This window comes from Aethalodelphis obliquidens, unplaced genomic scaffold, assembly GCF_003676395.1.
Source record: "Aethalodelphis obliquidens isolate GAN/ISIS:26980383/991018 unplaced genomic scaffold, ASM367639v1 scaffold45, whole genome shotgun sequence".
Taxonomy (NCBI): domain Eukaryota; kingdom Metazoa; phylum Chordata; class Mammalia; order Artiodactyla; family Delphinidae; genus Aethalodelphis; species Aethalodelphis obliquidens.
This window is the reverse complement of record NW_020837989.1, coordinates 12,114,530-12,132,599: the sequence shown is the minus strand read 5'-3', so window position 1 is coordinate 12,132,599 and position 18,070 is coordinate 12,114,530. Positions and strand designations below refer to the sequence as shown.

Genomic DNA, 18,070 nt, shown 5'->3' with positions numbered 1-18,070 from the left:
AGTTTTGCATTTCCCTGATGATTAGCAATGTTGAGCATCTTTTCAACGTGCCTGTTGGCCATCTGCATTTCCTCTTTGGAAGCGTATCTATTTAGACCTTCTGCCCATTTTTAATCAGTTGTTTGTTTTTTTGATGTTGAGTTGTATGAACTGTTTACATATGTTGGATAGTAATCCCTTATTGGTCATATCATTTGCAAATATCTTCTGTCATTCAGTAGGTTGTCTTTTCATTTTGTCAATGGCTGCATTTGCTGTGCAAAAGCTTTTAAGTTAATTAGGTCCCATTTGTTTATTTTTGCTTTTATCTCCTTTACTTTAGAAGACAGATCCAAAAAAATATTGCTACAATTTATGTCAAAGAGTGTTCTGCCTATGTTTTCCTCTAGGAGTTTTATAGTATCCAGTCTTACATTTAGGTCTTTAATCCATTTAGAGTTTATTTTTCTACATAGCAGGTGGACTCTCCACCACTGTGCCACCAGGGAAGCCCCCTTTCTTTTATATGTAGCTGTCCAGTTTTCCCAGCATCACTTATTGAAGAGAGACTGTCTTTTCTCCATTGCATAGTCTTGTCTCCTTTGTCATAGATTAATTGAACATAAGTGTGTGGGTTTATTTCTGTGCTCTTTATCCTGTTCCATTGATCTGTGTATCCGTTTTTGTGCCAGTACAATACTGTTTTGATGACTATAGGTTTGTAGTATAGTCTGAAGTCAAGGAGTGTCATTCCTTCAGCTCTGTTTTTCTTTCTCAAGATTGTTTTGGCTATTCGGGGTATTTTGTGTTTCCATACAAATTTTTAAATTATTGGTTCTAGTTCTGTGAAAAATGCCATTGGTATTTTGAAAGGGATTGCAATGAAGCTGTAGATTGCCTTGGGTGGTATGGTCATTTTAACAATATTGATTCTTCTAATCCAAGAACACAGTATATCTTTCCATCTATTTGTGTCATCTTTGATTTCTTTCATCAGCGTCATAGTTTTCAGAGTACAGGTCTTTTGCCTCCTTAGGTAGGTTTATTCCTAGGTATTTTATTCTTTTTGATGCTGTGGTACATGGAATTGTTTTCTTAATTTCTCTTTCTGATCTTTCATTGTTAGTGTATAGAAATGCAACAGGTTTCTGTACATTAATTTCATATCCTGCAACTTTACCAAATTCATTGATGAGCTCTAGTAGTTTTTCTGGTGGTGTCTTTAGGATTTTCTACTCATAGTATTATGCCATTTGCAAACGAGCAGTTTTACTTCTTCCTTTCCAATTTGGATTCCTTTTATTTCTTTTTCTTCTCTGATTGCCATGGCTAGGACTTCCAAAATTATGTTGAATATAAGTGGCGAAAGTGGACATCCTTGTCTTGTTCCTGATCTTAGAGGAAATGCTTTCAACTTTTCATCATTGAGTACAATGTTAGCTGTGGGTTTGCCATATATGGCCCTTACTGTGTTGAGGTATGTTCCCTCTTTGCCTGCTTTCTGGAGAGTTTTTATCATAAATGGATGTTGAATTTTATCAAATGCTTTTACTACATCTACTGAGATGATCATATGCTTTTTGGCATCTTTTTTTAAAGCTTATTAAAATATATTTCACATAACATACATTTAAGCCATTTAAGATGTACAAGTCAGTGGTTTTTAATATATTCACAGATATGTGCAACCATTTTCACCACAATTTTACAATATGTCATCACCTCAAAAAGAAACCCTGTACCCTTAACTATTATTCCTATATCCCCCTATATCCCCAGCCCCTGGAAACCACTAATCTACTTTCTATATAGATTTGCCTCTTCTGGTCATTTCATATAAATGGAATTATGTAATGTGTTTTGTGTCTGACTCCTTTCAATTAGCATAATGTTTTCAAGGCTTATCCATGTTCTGGCATATATCAATACTTCATTTCTTTTATGGTTGAATAATATTCCACTGTATGGATATACCACATTTTGTTTATTCATTCATTAGTCAATGGACATTTGGGTTATTTCCACCTTTTGTCTATTATAAATCATGCTGCTGTAAAATTCATGCACAAGCTTTAGTGTGGACATATGTTTTCATCTCTCTTGGGTACTGGACTTACTGGGTCATATGGTAATTCTATGTTTAGTCATTTGAGGAACAGCAAAACTATTTTCCAAAGGGCCTGAACCATTTTACGTTTCCACCAACACTGTATGAGGGTTTTGATTTCTCTACATTCTTGCCAACACTTGTTACTATCTGACTAGAATAGTTTTCTGATCCTATACCTGGATTGAAATGTCACACATACATACGCAGCCATACATATATTTCCACAGTCATTGGCACACACATAAAACTATACCCATTCATATTTGCACACACCTCTAGAGTTTACATACCTACACACATAATTCCAGATAGACATTTACAACCATACATACATATAATCAGAGTATACATGCTTATCAATCCACAGACCCACATATGTGAACATAATCAGACATACAATAGACCAGTGCCATCATACATGTACATGCAATTGTCATGGGTTCTGAAAAAGCATACGCAATTGTAGAAAGAACCAGAGATACATATACTTGGTAATGGATTAGCAACTGCCCAAACACACATATGCAAATCATAGTTATACCCACAAAAGCATAGTCATAAAAAGGCACACATATGTAGCTACCATCGCTTATGAGTTGACAACTGAAGACAGATTGAATGTATTTACTCTGGATGGCATGGAGATGGTTGAGGTTTCATTAGTCCTTGGTGGACTGGGTAGAAAGATCTTTTTGTTCATTTATTCATTCTTTAAGCTACAAGTACATATTGGGCACATAAGAAATACAATGATGAAAAAGACATAGTCCCTGCCCTCATGGAACTTACACTCTAGTGATGGGGGATGGTCAGTAACTAAACAAGGAAACAATCACAGCCTGTGATATATGCCAAGAAGGAAATGAGCAAGGTAAGATGTTAGACAACAGGCAAGGTGCCAGGATAATAGGCAGTTTCCGATACTTTTAGCATTATTGCTCCCTCTTTCATCCTGGAAAAGTAAAGAGGATGCAGATTTACCTTCCTTAAGTCACTGGGTAAACTGGTGTGTGTGTGTGAGTGTGAGTGTGTGTGTCTGTGTGTGTGTTAATACTGATAGTGTGGGCTCAGGACCTAGACAACCTGGTTTAAAAGTTTGTTTCATACTAGTCAGGTAACTTTTCTTTCCCCCAGTTTCTCATCCAAAAATAGGGATGATAATAGTCCCTTTAATAAGGATTAAATTAGCTGATACTTGTAAAGCTCTTAAAACTGCCTGGCGAGTGTTAAGTTCTCAGTATTAGCTATTGTATCATTTTATGAGAATAGGTTTTCACAGAGGGAGGTGAGTGCAGTGGGAGATGGGTAGGGAGGGGCCCAGGGAAGAGATCGAGGATCCTGGCAGTACCCTGTTGACTGTAAACTAGACAGGTCTTCTCCTCTGCCCTCTCTGAGCAGTCTTTTGGATTGCGACCCTGGCATGCCACCCCAGCAAACGATAAACCAATCTACCACCACTCGGCTCTGCCTACAGCCCCAAACCACAGAGAAGACACATGCTGGGTGGTGCCAGGCGTGGCCCTTGGTTTTTGGTTGTGTCAGGCTGCCTCTGCTGTGGGCCTGGCTGGTGATGTTCACTGGTTCTGCCTGGCTTTTCTGTCTGTGTAGGTCAGCACTTATCACCCTGCACCTGCCTCCCCAGGACATTCCACGGCCATCATCAGTCTGCCCGGCTCCCAGCAACACCTCTCAGCTAACATGTGAGTAAAAAAAGTTCAACCCTCCACTCCTGGTCCTGGCATAGAGGGGTCATCTTTGCCATCCCTCTGCCATCAAGCATCCCCCGTCCCCAACCAACACATCCAGAGAGATAACAGCTCCCCTTCTTTTACAACTTCCAAAGGGAATAATGGTGAAAAACACAAATTACCAAACCACATCATCCTGGCTCATTATTTTACAAAAGTAGAAAGAGACTGGAAGATTATATACCAAAACATTACAGGAAGCTTAGGTACTGAGCAATTTCTATTGTCTTCCTTTAGATTCACAATGTAAGGTCATCAATAGATGTTGCTCTAGTAATCAGCAAGAAATAAATATAGCATTTTAGAGGGGAAAGGAACCTTGCAGATGAGAACACTCTCCTAGCCCCTTTGATAAAAACTTTCAGTGTCTCACAGTCCATAGAGTCTAGAAGGACTTCCTAACATCCAGCCTGAGGCCATACACTGGTAACCCCGAACCTGGCAAGCCAAAGTGGGTTATTTTATTTTATTTTTTTTTGCGGTACGCGGGCCTCTCACTGTTGTGGCCTCTCCCGTTGCGGAGCACAGGCTCCGGACGCACAGTCTCAGCGGCCACGGCTCCTGGGCCCAGCCGCTCTGTGGCACGTGGGATCCTCCCAGACCGGGACACGAATCCGTGTCCCCTGCATCGGCAGGCGGACTCTCAACCACTGCACCACCAGGGAAGCCCCAAAGTGGGTTATTTTTAATGCCTTTAGGCAGGCAGTTATTCTCCTACCACAGCCTCACTATTCCCCAGGGTCTTCACCCCCTGGCTCATACCTGGATGTCACCTGCCCAACTCCTGTGTGGACTTCAGAGAGGCAAATCACTGCTCTAACCCGAGAACATTTCTACCATGTTTCAAGCCCATCCTCCTCCACGCCAACATGCAGCCAGTATTCCACTGCGTGCCAAACACTGAAATTAACACCCGCCTCCCGTTTTCCCATGTCCACCTCTGGCCTACATTAAGCTAAGCTCCTCGGGCCATTCCTGGGGGTCAGACATGTCCCTACCCTCAGGAGAGGGAGTGGATCAGAGAGGTTTCTCTTCTGACCCCTCAGTTCCCTGAACCTTGATGGCTGTGACCATTGTCTTGGGGGATACTCTAAGCAGTGTGAAAAAGCATCCTAGATAGAACCATCACTTCCAGGTTTGAGACCCAGCTCTGCCTCTGATTCCTGGTCACCAACTCCTTTCTCTATTCTAGACCAGCTTCCCCATTGTCAAAGTGCTGATGTGACCTAAATGAGTGATTTGCAGCTGTGGGGCACTCTGTGGAGGAGCAGGGAGGAGGTGGGGGCAGGGATCTGGGCGCCTCCACTGCTACTTCAACCAGGCTCCACCACTTTCATCTGCCTTACATAGTGAGATTTCAGTTCTTAAAAGGTGTTGTTGCTAAACACCGGGCAGGTGGGCTCTAAGTTTTCCTCTCGCTTCACCCTTCACTGGTTCCATCCTTCCGCTCACCAGCTTCCTTTACCAGTTCCTTTTGTCTCCCCAGGTTTGTAGCCCTGCACTCCTACTCAGCCCATGGACCCGACGAACTGGACCTGCAGAAGGGAGAGGGCATCAGGGTCCTGGGGAAGTACCAGGATGGCTGGCTCAGGGGTGTCTCCTTGGTGACCGGGCGAGTCGGCATCTTCCCCAACAACTATGTCATCCCCATTTTCAGGTGGGTCCTCTCCAATCTCAGGCATCAGAGGGTCAGGTCACCTAGGCCAGGGGCCATCTGTGGGTTGAATCTCTGAAGGACTCAATGCCCTTTCAGAGTAAGGGCCAAGAAACAGCTTTTGCTCTAGTACCCTCCTAACACTTAACTTAAAAAAAAATTAGCAGAATAGTTATCTTTTAAATAGCTCTTCACATTTTACAAGCACTTCTGCATCTCTTAACTCATTGGCTATGCTCAAGAATCTTGTTTAAGGTAGATGTTATCTTACAGATGAGGAAATTGATGTGCAGAGTTAACCAGTCTGCTCAAGAGCTAGATTTCAGGTTTTCTACTATATAATCCCCCCCCAATCGCACCTCACACCCTGCACCCTGACACTTCACAATCATGGCACAATGTGAAAACACAATGATCAGAAGACCTCTTGGAGCACCTTGGGAGACTTCCCAGGATTCTGGTCCATTAGGCAGGGTTTTTGTGACTCAGACCACTACCCATCCATCCACACCCCAGGTCACATGCTAGTTACCCTGAAGATCTTCTTCCCAAACAGCTTTTCTCAATCTTTTTCATTCTCTGGCACATTCATCAATTTCACTGGCATACAGTTTGTCCAGCCACCTCATATGACCACAACTACACACAGACCCCAAAACTATCCATGGTTCCTCCTACCCCCACCCCCATAAGTCCAGGCAAAGCCTGTCACAAGGTAGCAAGACCATCACTACATATACACTCTGTCTTTATGACATATCAGAGTCATAACTCCAAGGAAAGGGATAATCCCATTTTACTCTCTGGGGGTCAGAGCTAGAGTCATATATGGCCAGTTTTGGGGACTTTCATGTAGGCGGGGCAGTGTGTCCAGTGGAGGGCAGCAATGGTGAGGAGACAGAAACTACATCACTGGAGAAACCTATAAAGAAAGTAGGATTATTTGAGCTACAGAAGACAAGGGTCACAGGGACCATAACAGAATGTGTAGACCAGGAAGTAGATTTGTTCCATGAGGAGACAGTGAACCAGTGAATACAACTTAGAAGGTTCCGGTTCAATAAAAGACTGCACTTTCTAACCCATGGATTTTTCTAATCAGTCTGGCTGGTGAGGTGGTGGATCCCCTTTCTAGAAAGACTACAGGTAAATTGTGGGTTCCAACAGATCCAGGCAAAAAGATTTCTTCACATGCCAGAAAATTGGAATAGAGGATCACAGTTACTCCTTTCAAATGGAAGGTTCTTGGAATTTGTTAGAAAACTGGAAAATCTCCAAAGGCAAACTAAGGATGTCTACAACTGATGCTTTAATTCATTTATTCAACAAATATGTACTGAGCACTATATGTCAGGTACGTTTTTAGATGCTGGAGAAACGCCAGTGAATAAAAGACACAGTATCCTCGCCCAGTGGAGCTTACATTCTAGTGGGACAGACAGACAATAAACAAGGCATATAAGTAATATATGTGGCATGCTAATGATAAGCTCTAAGAAGAACAAAGAAGTCAGGAAAGGGGGATAGAATTTGCGTGGGGGTGATTACAATGTTAATCGCTTGGTCAGAGATGGCCTTACTGAGCGGTAAGAAGGTAGAATGAAGAAATGAGGGAGGTGTGTTCCAGGCCCAAGGAACAGCGAGTACAGAACAAAGGCCCTGAGGGAGGAGCACGCCTGACATGAAGGCCAATAGGACTGGGTTAGGGAAGTGAGAGGGGGTTAGTAGGTGATGAGGTCAGAATGGTAACAGGGATTCAGATCACACAGAATTTCCTCGGTCATCATGAGGAATTTGGCTTTAACCGATTTATAGGGCTTTGAGCAGAAGCATGACATGATCTAACTTATGTTGTAATCAGAATCCCTCTAGTTGCTGGGTTGAAAGTAAACTATAGATAGGAAAAGGTTGAAGCAGAGAGACTAGTTAAGCAGATATTGTAATAATCCGGTTGGGGGAGGGGGTGATGGTGAAATGAACCAAGGCGCTAGCTGTGGAGGGAGGGAGCAATGGTTAGATTCTGGGTATATTCTGAAGGTAGAGACAACAGGATTTTCTGACAAATCAAATCCTGGGTGTAAAAGAAGAGAGGATTCATGGTGAGTCCACTTTTTTTTTGCTTTGAGTAACTGGAAGACAGAGTTGCCTTTTACTGAGATGGAGTTGAAAACCAAAAGAGGAACAAACAGGTTTTGAGGTGTTGGGGGGAAGCAAAAGCTTGGTTCGTAGAAGATTAAGTCTCAGATGCCTTAGTATTCCTAGTAAAGACATTGGTAAGCAGTTGAGTATACACGTCTAGCATTTAAGAAAGAGGTCCAGCCTTGAGATGGTATTTAAAGCCCTAAGACTAGATGAGATCATCATGATAGGACCCACTGAGATGGAGAGAAGGACAGTGATCCAGGAGCTCAACTCCTCAAGGAAAGAGGGGAAATGATGGCTCCAACACGGCACGGTGGTAGGTGGTGGAGTCTAATCATGTGAACCCAAGCTGGGAAGTCTTGAGAAGTCCCTCCAGTGGGAGGATGATCCAGAAGTGACAACAAAGAGCAAGGACCTACCCTAACTCATGAACAGTCTTCCATGGAATCTTATCATGAATGCTCTAGGGACCATCTCTACTACTGGGGAATTTGCTTATGCATCAGGCCTTAGCCCAAAGTCCTGGATATTCCATGAAAAAAACATTAAAAGAAGAGTGACCATATAACTTATCATCAAAACTAGGATGCTTTTGAGATAAAAGAGGGACACTCTACCAGGAGAGCAGGTGTAAACTGAGACTCTCCCAGGAAAACCTGGACGTAAGGTCACCCTAACTAGAATGCATGTAGGACTCCATTCCAGTGTACTTCAAGGCTCCAGCTTCCCGTTCTCTCCTTCTTGGCTTTTCTCCAAGTTAGATCTGTTCTTGGGCGAGTCATGAGCATCTAGACTCACCTGCTCCATGATGGCCACGTGTTAGGCAGTGGATGGAGTTTCAGCACCAGCATAGTTTGCCATGAGTCCATCCCCACCCCCAGCTCATAGAAACCTGCATATGTGCATATACTGAGATGCTACTTATGCTGATGTGTGTGTTTGCTTCTAGAGAGCCAGCATTTCTAAAACGGAAAGTCCCTGTCACAGTATAATCTCCTGAGGGCTATTAGGTGACAGTAGATCAATGCTTTCTGTGTGTATGTGTTTTCCTTGACAGCCTCTCAGATGCAGAGAAAGTTCCCATCCCCAAAATCTTGGACGCAGATGACATGCTCAGTTTGTCTATCTGGGGGCAGCTCACCCTTGTTCTTAACAACCCTTCCCATTTTGGGAGGTTTAATTCCTCCCGCTTCTCAGGGCTGAATGATGCCATCCTTTGTCAGCTGAGTTTTTCCTACCGAGTGGGTTGGACTATGTGTGCAAGGCCCCTTTCTGTTCTAACGTTCTGTGTGTGTGAGAGGTTTTGCCCCATTTTTGTTGTCTGTTTGCAGTGATGGCTCTGCACTGCCACCAGCCCCCGTGGTGCACAGGGCTGCCTTTTATAAGACAGCCAGACCTCAAAGGTGTGTAGTGCCCCCTGAGCATTTGAACCTCTGCTCTTACTAGCATCATCTCCTAATGAACTGAGCCAGCCAGAGTTTCAGGATCAATTAGAGACCAGAGTTGACAAAAACGCCAGGGTTTTGATTTACGATTCAGCAAGGGAGCCTTTTAATTACTGAGAGAGGAAAGGCTGCTATGCTGTGTAAAGCTCCAGTCCTCTGTGCTCGGTGGTGCCACCAGCCTGTCCAGCTGTGCCAACCACAACTAAATATCTGCCACCACGACCTAGTTCCCGTATCCCAGAGTTATCCCCTGGCTCAGGTGGTACAGAACACTTGTCACGTTCTCATTCAAGCCCTTCCTAACAGCACCTACATCCCTTTGGTTTCCTCTTCCATGCACAGTCTCGGTAGAGGCATAAGTTTCCTCCCTTTTCACAGGCTGCAGAAGCCAACTCCTCCCCGCTCCCCTCCCCCTCCTCCTCCCCCTCCTCCACCTCCTCCCTCCCCTCCCCCTCCTCCTCCTCCTCTTCTCTCCTCCTCCCCCTCCCCTCCCCCTCCCCCTGCTCCTCCCCCTCCTCCTCCTCCTCCCTCTCCCCCTTCCCCTCATCCCCAACCTCCTCAACTCATCACCACAGGTGAGGGACAGGCTCAGCCTCTTGGGACTTGGAAACATGAACAAGGAAGGAACAAGGGAGGAGAGAATGTGGACAGAGTTGAAGGCCATTCATGGCGGGGACTCAAGGCGCAGCACCTGATCAGACTCTTCCCACCTCCTATCCCTGCTGCCCAGCTCTCAGCAGCCTCCCTTGGATCCTGTTTCCAAGCTCTTTCCGCTCCCTCCTGTCCTCCCAATAAATGCCCTTCTGCCCAATAAGCCAGGATATTTCTCTTTCTGGCAACCTTCACTGGACACATATGCCATCCTGATGCCTAAGGGGTGGAGAAAAGTGACACGAGGGCCACCACTCACTTTCCTTTAACTTTCTACATAGAACTATATAAAGATTGTCATGGTCCAAGCTTTTGCCTTACCAGGAGGTTACTGACAGTGCTGAGCAGGATAGAGCCGCTGTGTGTCATGTCCCTTTCAAATACTGCGCAAGTTCTTAAGGGCTCATATCTCAGGTAGAAAAGGGGACACAGGGACCTGCACACTCAAAGCAGCCCAGCAGAGCAAATCAGAGGCAACACACACACCTCCCACTTAAACCCAGAATGTCTTTCAGTCTCTCCATCTAGAAAACAGGGATCATAATATCTGCAGGTCTGGGGTGTCATGGGGATTAATGAATATATGTTTGCAAAGTGCTTTGATGCTAGAAGAATATGCTGGGTAAGTGCTGAGCTTTTTGCCAAAAGACATAGAGGGACTCAGTGTTGGATGGGAGACTTGAGATTTAGGAGTTTCTGGAATCTGGCCTCATGCTGGGTCCAGAAAAATGAAGTTGCACCTTTGTCTGTAAACAGTTGTCCAAAGAAGGGACTGGTGGGATTAGGCTGGCTTGGGCCTCATTAACTGTATTCTGTCCAGGCTGCTGATGCTGCTGGCAACAAATTTGGAACCTGTCTTTGCTGTTGCCAGTCCATTTTGCAGCATCCAACACTTTGAGGCCTTTGTTTAAAACACAGGTAGGGGCTTCCCTGGTGGTGCAGAGGGTAAGAATCCACCTGCCAATGCAGGGGACACAGGTTTGAGCCCTGGTCCAGGAAGATCCCACATGCCACAGAGCAAGTAAGCCCGTGCGCCACAACCACTGAGCCTACGCTCTAGAGCCCGCGAGCCACAGTTACTGAGCCCATGTGCCACAACTACTGAAGCCCACACTCCTAGAGCCCGTGCTCTGAAACAAGAGAAGCCACCGCAGTGAGAAGCCCACGCAGTGCAACGAAGACCCAGTGCAGCCACAAATAAATAAATAAATTCATTTAAAAGAAACAGGTAGATGCAGACTCTGCCAGGCAAGCCAGTGCTGGGGAGTTCTCTCCAGCCCAGCCTTCATCTCCAGAATGTAGTCTGAGCTCTTCCTGGTGTACAGCCCACTCCGCCTCACTGACTGCATCCCCAGGGGCCAGAAGCAGGCTGAAGGCTGTGGACAGAAGCCCCTCTCTGCAAGCATCAGTTCCCAGCGTGTTTGAATGCATATGCTTCCTGGGCAGAGTTGGCTGCATTACATGACGCCTTTCCCATCTTGAACAACACTGGTGGCTCGATATTAAACTACATATACTTTTTTAAAGCAAAACAAGGAGAGAAAAGGAGAAATAAGGGGGAATTACCTAAAGAGAAACCTGGAGGCATTGACAGGAAGGAAAATACGTGGAGGGCATCTCTGTGCCGGGGCCTTGGTTGAACTGGTTATCTCCAGGGAATTAGCAGGGGTTATTTAATCAATAGAGTGACAAGGGGATTCATGGACTACTCGGTAGGGGCTGTGATGCTGCGGCAGGATGGTAAAAGGGCAAGAAGGGCATGTAAAATGACACCATTCCCCATGGGGTTCAGGGAGTTGCAGGCTGGAAACATGGACAGGAGATTGGTGTTTTACAAAATATTAACACTGTTCTTAAAAATCAGAGCCTAAGGCTGAAGAATTAGGTCTTATGGAGGCATGTGTAGGGCCTACCAGCTCCTTTAGTTTGTTAATTTTCAAGTAGGATGCAGGGTTTTCCAAATGATGAAGGCTCTAACTAGCCAGTAGGTAGGTAGCTTAGTGGTAGAGCGAGGGGCCAGCCTGGACCTGGGTTCAAATCTCAGATCTATTAATTGCTTGGACAAGTAACGGTAAATCTCTATTTTTTAACCTACAAAACAGTAGTACTAACAGTACCTACCTCAGAAGGCTGTCGAGAAAAACCTGTGAGATGATGTGGGCAGTGTTTGGCCAATGCTGGGTGTTACAGTGGGTATACAGTAAGTGCTTACTATGTGTGAGACAAAATGACTGGCTTCAGTGCTAAAAGCATCATGGCAGCCATTCAACAAACATTTATTAATAAACAATATGTGCAGAACACAGAGGCTATAAAACAAGTCATATAAAATCTCTGCCTTCAAAGAGCTTAGGATCTAGTGGGAAAGTCACTGAAAGAACAAGAAATCGCCTCTGCAAAGCGAAATGAACACATACAAGATCTTGTGCTCTGAACTGAGGGCTGAAGGGACACGGGGTGAAGAGTGGTCAGAGCTGGAGTGAAAGATGATGATATTCAAGTCTTCTAGTTCCACCAGGCCTCAGTATGAGACCCCCTCCCCTCCCTCAGCATGCCCACACAGTTATCCAGGTGTGGAAGCTGAGGCCTCCATAGTTAAGCCTGTGATGAAGACAAGTATAAACATATATATATATATATATGTATGTAGGTATGTATGGGTAGGAATACGATGAGGAGGGACCACATGTGCTATACAGTTGGGAGCAGATCATTTTTTTAAAACAGGACTCTTGACTGAACCTTTTCTTTCTCTATTTCTTCTCTTTCACAAAAAAAAAAAAAAAAAAAATTTGCACAACCAGAAAGACATCTAGTGTTCCAGACTCCCGGAGCTCTGCTCTCTACGCCACATGGACGTTATCCACCTCCTCTGTGTCCTCCCAAGGCAGCATTTCAGAAGGTGATCCCCGGCAGAGCCGGCCCTTCAAGTCCGTCTTCGTGCCCACGGCCATAGTCAACCCCGTGCGGAACCTGGCCGGTCTCAGGACCCTGGGGCAGGGCTCCCTCCGCAAAGGGCGGAGCAACATGAGAAAGAGTAAGTGGTGGCAGAGAGGTACGTGCCTAGAGCTAGGGGATGGGGGGATCTCACACTGGCAAACAGAGTGCTTTTTGCAAAAACAAGGATCTTGGCTTTAAAACAAGCCTCTGTGAAGGTTGCTTTACACTTCCCAAATACTGCATTGTTTTATCAGATGAAGCCAAATGGACTCAAGGTCCCCGCCCTCAGTCACTTCATACACGCACGCTGACTGATTGGGATGATACCAGCCCTGAATGCCAACATATAATTAGAGCATGGCCAAGGTGGATGCTGGTTCTTATTAAGACAGGACAACTAAAGCACTTGCTGGATCAATGCTTCTTAAACTGTGCTCCATGGAACCCCTCAGGAGGTGCCAAAAGGGAAACAAGGGGAAGAGGAAAAGAGGAGTCATTGCTAAGAGCCCCTGAATCCCACTTTGTTTAACTAATATATGCACAAGGTAAAAAAATTATATTGTACAAAAGTACATTATATTGTACAAATGTCTCCTTCATATCCTTGCCCCCCAGTCCCAAGTTCTCGTCCATGTACATACATACCTTGTAATCTTAGTACACTGTTCTGCACCTTGGTTTTATTTTTATATAACATCCACATTGCACACATGGCAATTACATAGCTCCTTCATCTTCAAAGCCATGCTTTTATCTCCTAATATATTGAATTTCTGCATAAGGCTTCATTTTCAGGGGTTCTCAAAAAGTGGGTGAAACCCATTGTTCTATAAAACATCAAGCCTCTATATTCGTACACCTCTCTAGAAGAAGAAAACAAGCCAAGCAAAGTCAACTTGATGTGTTCTACATCCCCTGACTTAAACTGGGCTCTGCCATCCCTCCTGCTGTCTTAAAAAATGATTTAAGGTGGGCTTCCGTGGTGGCGCAGTGGTTGGGAGTCCGCCTGCCGATGCAGGGGACACGGGTTCGTGCCCCGGTCCGGGAAGATCCCACATGCTGCGGAGCGGCTGGGCCCGTGAGCCATGGCCGCTGAGCCTGCGCGTCCGGAGCCTGTGCTCCATGACAGGAGAGGCCACAACAGTGAGAGGCCCGCGTACCGCAAAAAAAAAAAATTGATTAAAGGTGAAAATGCAGTACTAGTCAGAGCAAAAGATTCACATGTGGGACGGTATGCCACACAGACATTAAAGCAATTAGTGCCCCAAGACAATTAAAGCAATTATCTTAGTTCTACCCTTTCTCAGTGCTTTCTGATCATCTGCTTGACCACCAATCCCACCGTTGCTTCTTAATTCTAGCCGACAGTGCCTCCCTCCTCACCCTCTCCTCCACCTTCTCCCCACAAAACATACGTGCAATAAGTTATCCCACCACAACAGCCTCGGGCAAGTTACTGACCTCTTCGGCCTTCAGGTTTCTCATTTGCAAAATGAAAATAAAAATAGTACCTACCTCATCAGGGCATTAAATAATTCATTTAACACTAATGGCCCAGTGCCTGACACATAATAAGCTCTCGAGAAATGTTAGCTATTTTTATAGTATAGCATTTTATCAGTATCAATATTGCTACTGCAGCTAAGCAGATCATGTTGGGTCCCTCCAGAATGTGAATGTAATTCACTTCACTTGTGTTGAAATGTTCACATAGTCTAGACCACTTTTGAATACCGGGAGAAAAGCCCCTCGGCAATTGTTCACACTTCCTTTCGGACACTCCCTCTCTAACTTTGTGTAGATCTTGATTGGCTGGGAGTTTTGACGCTTGCATTATATGCACATGTAATAAGAAAGCATTAAAGCTCTTGGAAATTAGGAACCCGACAAGATAAGTAGATAAGGCGGTAAACTGATTTTTTACCCATTTCTGAGAGCCTAAGGACAGGTCTGCCTAGTGTGGCTTTGACCTTCCTAGGTCCCAGAGGCTTTCTCTCTCTCCCTTTTCCCAAGGTGAGGATGGTCAAGCTATCAATCTACCCAAAGCAAAGAGAAATGACAGAGAATTGACTGTATGCATCTCACAGGGCTGTCAGTGGAAAAACAGACATTGACATTGAAAGGTCAAACTTGTGTAGTGGTGGCTGGGTTGCCAGTGGCAGCTAAGAACGCCAGCGGTGTTACAGTGAGCATCTGCTCTTCATGTTCACACCCGGCTTGATAAAGAGTCATGACACAGAACATGGCCTAGGCTCAGGCCTTCTGCGCTGGACACAGATGACTTTGATTCACACACGTGTCCATAGAGTGTCACAAAGAACTAACATCTCTGCTGGATGTCACCTATAGCTCTAAATTCTGGGAGACCCTTATGAAGAAATAGCCCACAATGCTTCTCAGGGTGTCTCCCCCACTGCCCCCCACAGAGCACAATGAACTCTCGATTATTCTCCAGGTCACCCACAGGACATATGCTCAAAGGATGGGGATCTCCTGTCTTCCAGAGAATTTGAGGGGAAGGAATGGCTTCCTTTTACTGAGGGAGGACTATCTCAGTTTAAAAAACAAAAAAAAATGAGCTCAGGGAAACGGAAGGGGCAAAACCAAACTCCTGGACCGTGCATTTTTAGAGTTTGCTTCTCCTTTACCTAAAAACACACACAAAAAGTTTTAAAACATGGGGCATTTATGATGTTCCAGGCACTATCCTAACGTTTTGCACACATCATAAAATGTAATCCTCACCCCAGGCCACGAGGTGCTGTTTTTAGCTCCAGTTTACAACCAGGGGACCGAGGAGCAGGGAGATGATGTGACTGATGTGCTCCTGGCTCCCTGGGAGGAGATCTGATTCCAGAGCCTGAGTCATGGGACTTCACGAAGCTCATCCGCTCACATCCCTAACTTGGGAATAACCTTTCCAAATTTGCTTCCAGCTGCTGTCACGTTTGCCTGATACACACAGTCCCTAAATTCCGCTCACCCTTCCTCCCTGCAGATCCGATGAAAAGCAGAGGTCCCACCACCACAGGCCTAAAGCTTCCATCAGAATTTTCTTTAAGTAGCTGGTTGGAGTCCTCTGCCCTCTCTCCTACCCTCTCTCCCTCCCACTCTCTCTTGCGTGTCTCAATTTCTGCTGTCTCTTTCTTTGTCTCTGCTTTTGTTTCCTCTTTGGTCTCCATGCCTTTATTTCTCACTGCGAAGCTCTCTCTTTAGGACTGTCTTCTTCACTTTCCACCTTAAAGGCCTGGAGGGAGAAAGTAGGAGTGTGTGTGTGTATGTGTGTGACAGAGAGAGAGAGGGAGAGGACAAATAGAGGTGATATACCCTCTGACGCCACCCCACCCCCAGTGTTCGCCTAGCCAGTCATTTGCTGCCAGCATCAGCAAACAGCACTAAAAAAAGAATAAGGTCACCTTTGAAAGACCCTGGGAGAATGTGAGCACAGTCAAACTGGGAAAGCACTTAACTATTCTGGGCTATCAGGACACACTGCTTACCCAGCTCCCACCCAAGCTGCTGTCAGCTGCCCCATTGCTGATATCTCTGTCATACAATTCCCCAGATGGATCCCTGCAGAGACCCGTCCGGTCGGGGGTCCACACCCTCGTGGTGGGCTCCCTCAGACGCAGCCCCACCATGGTCGTCCGGCCTCAGCAGTTCCAATTCTACCAGCCACAGGGGGCCCCCTCCTCAGCCTCGGCGGTGGTGGCGGAGATGGGACCCAAGCCCACTGCCACTGGGGAGCCTGCCCTCACGTGCGTCAGCAGGGGCAGCGACACCAGGATCCACTCGGCGGCCAGTTCCCTCATCATGGAAGGCAAAGAAATCCCCGTCAGGAGTGAGCCTCCACCAAAACTGCCTGCATCTGCCCCGCCATCCATCCTGGTGAAACCAGAGAACTCAAGAAATGGCAGCGAAAAGGTAGGAGGAGGTGACATTAGGGGGGCCTGATTCTTTAGACCCCTAACTTTGCACAGTGTCCCAGCTCCTGAGATTTCACAGTAAATGGACAAGGAATCAAAACTGCAGCCACCAAAGAATCCTCACACACAACCCCCCTTCCATATCCTCACATCACCCGCACCCTCCCCAGACATGTTACTGAAGCTCCTTTATGCTTCCAGAAGATTTTACACATCCTTCTTTCGAGGCCCAGAGGCAACTTGGAAAAAACACGGCTTTGGCATCAGACACAATCTTGACTTGAATTCCAGCTGTGCTGCTTGCTAGCTGGTGACTCTGGTTAAAACACTTCACCTTTCTGAGACTCTTTTACCTAAAATGGCGGTAAGAAGAGTAATAGCCTCATAGCATTGGAGTTAAATGAGTAAAGTACTTACACAGGGCTTGATACGTACTCGTTCACAGTATAGGAGAGGCAACTGAGGCACAGGAGAAGGTAAGTGACTTAGTAAGGTCACACTGAGTTATAACTACTCCAACAACTGTTATCGGGACCTTTGCGGTTATCGGTTCTAGGGCTTTTCCCACTAGGAGTCCTAAGAGTTTTTGTAAAAGTGTTATGTTCTCAACAATATCCTTGAGGCAGGGATGGAGGAGGTGACGTGAAGAAAATTAGGTGACTGTTATCTTTTAGTGTATTGAACATCGCACCACCACCATTACAATCACTACCACCACCACCATCACCACCAACATCACCATCACTACCATCACCCATTTCCCTCCAAATGGAAAGATGGTGTGGTTTCCTCCTCTTTGTTAAGCATTTACTGAATGCTAACGACCTAGCAGGCACTGTGCTGAGTACTTCACATGTCCTATCTCATTTAATTCTGACAACAACCTTCTGATGTAACCATAATTATTATTGTCATCCTCATTTAAAAATGAGGACATGAAGGCTTATGGAGTTAAAGTACATTACCCAAAAGCACACAGCTGACACACATGAGTGTCTGGAGTAGAACTGAGATCTGACACAAAAACTAAGCTATAAGCTTGCAGGGAAAGGCATTTGGAAAAAGTTAGTGTTAACTGATTTAAATGTTGAGAGTTCTTCTTCTGAATTACGGTATTCAAATAATTCAAAGTTTTCCAGACCTCACTTGTCAGTTACCCCCAAGCCATTTAGATGCAGCCCTCAAACTGTGTTTAGTAAGTGCCCAGACCTCCGCTGGACATGGTAAGGGTCAAAAGAATGAAGACATTTGGTCTCCCACTCACCTTTCAATCTCAAGACATTGGGATTGAATTTCACAGGAAAAAAAAAGATTTCTGAGCAGTAGCACAGAACACTTTATTAAGCTGTAAGATAGGGAATGGCCAAAGTAAAATCTAATATACAAGATCTATAACAGGCTAGGAAAGAAGGGAGAGAGGAAGGGCTTATGCAAACATCAGATCATTGACTCCCACATAAAGCGGGACCTGCTAA

The 18,070-nt window shown here is 45.4% G+C and overlaps 1 protein-coding gene across 4 annotated transcripts in view; it reads left to right on the top strand.

Moving 5' to 3' along the window:
• The window catches only part of SH3RF2 (SH3 domain containing ring finger 2), a 144,342-nt gene that overhangs the window by 107,087 nt on the left and 19,185 nt on the right, over positions 1-18,070 (top strand). For all 4 annotated transcript variants that reach the window (XM_027081720.1, XM_027081719.1, XM_027081722.1 and 1 more), the window contains exons 6-9: positions 3,698-3,789; positions 5,324-5,494; positions 12,534-12,766; positions 16,235-16,593. In XM_027081720.1, coding sequence (XP_026937521.1) covers positions 3,698-3,789; positions 5,324-5,494; positions 12,534-12,766; positions 16,235-16,593 — 855 coding nt within the window. The remainder of the gene's footprint in view (positions 1-3,697; positions 3,790-5,323; positions 5,495-12,533; positions 12,767-16,234; positions 16,594-18,070) is intronic.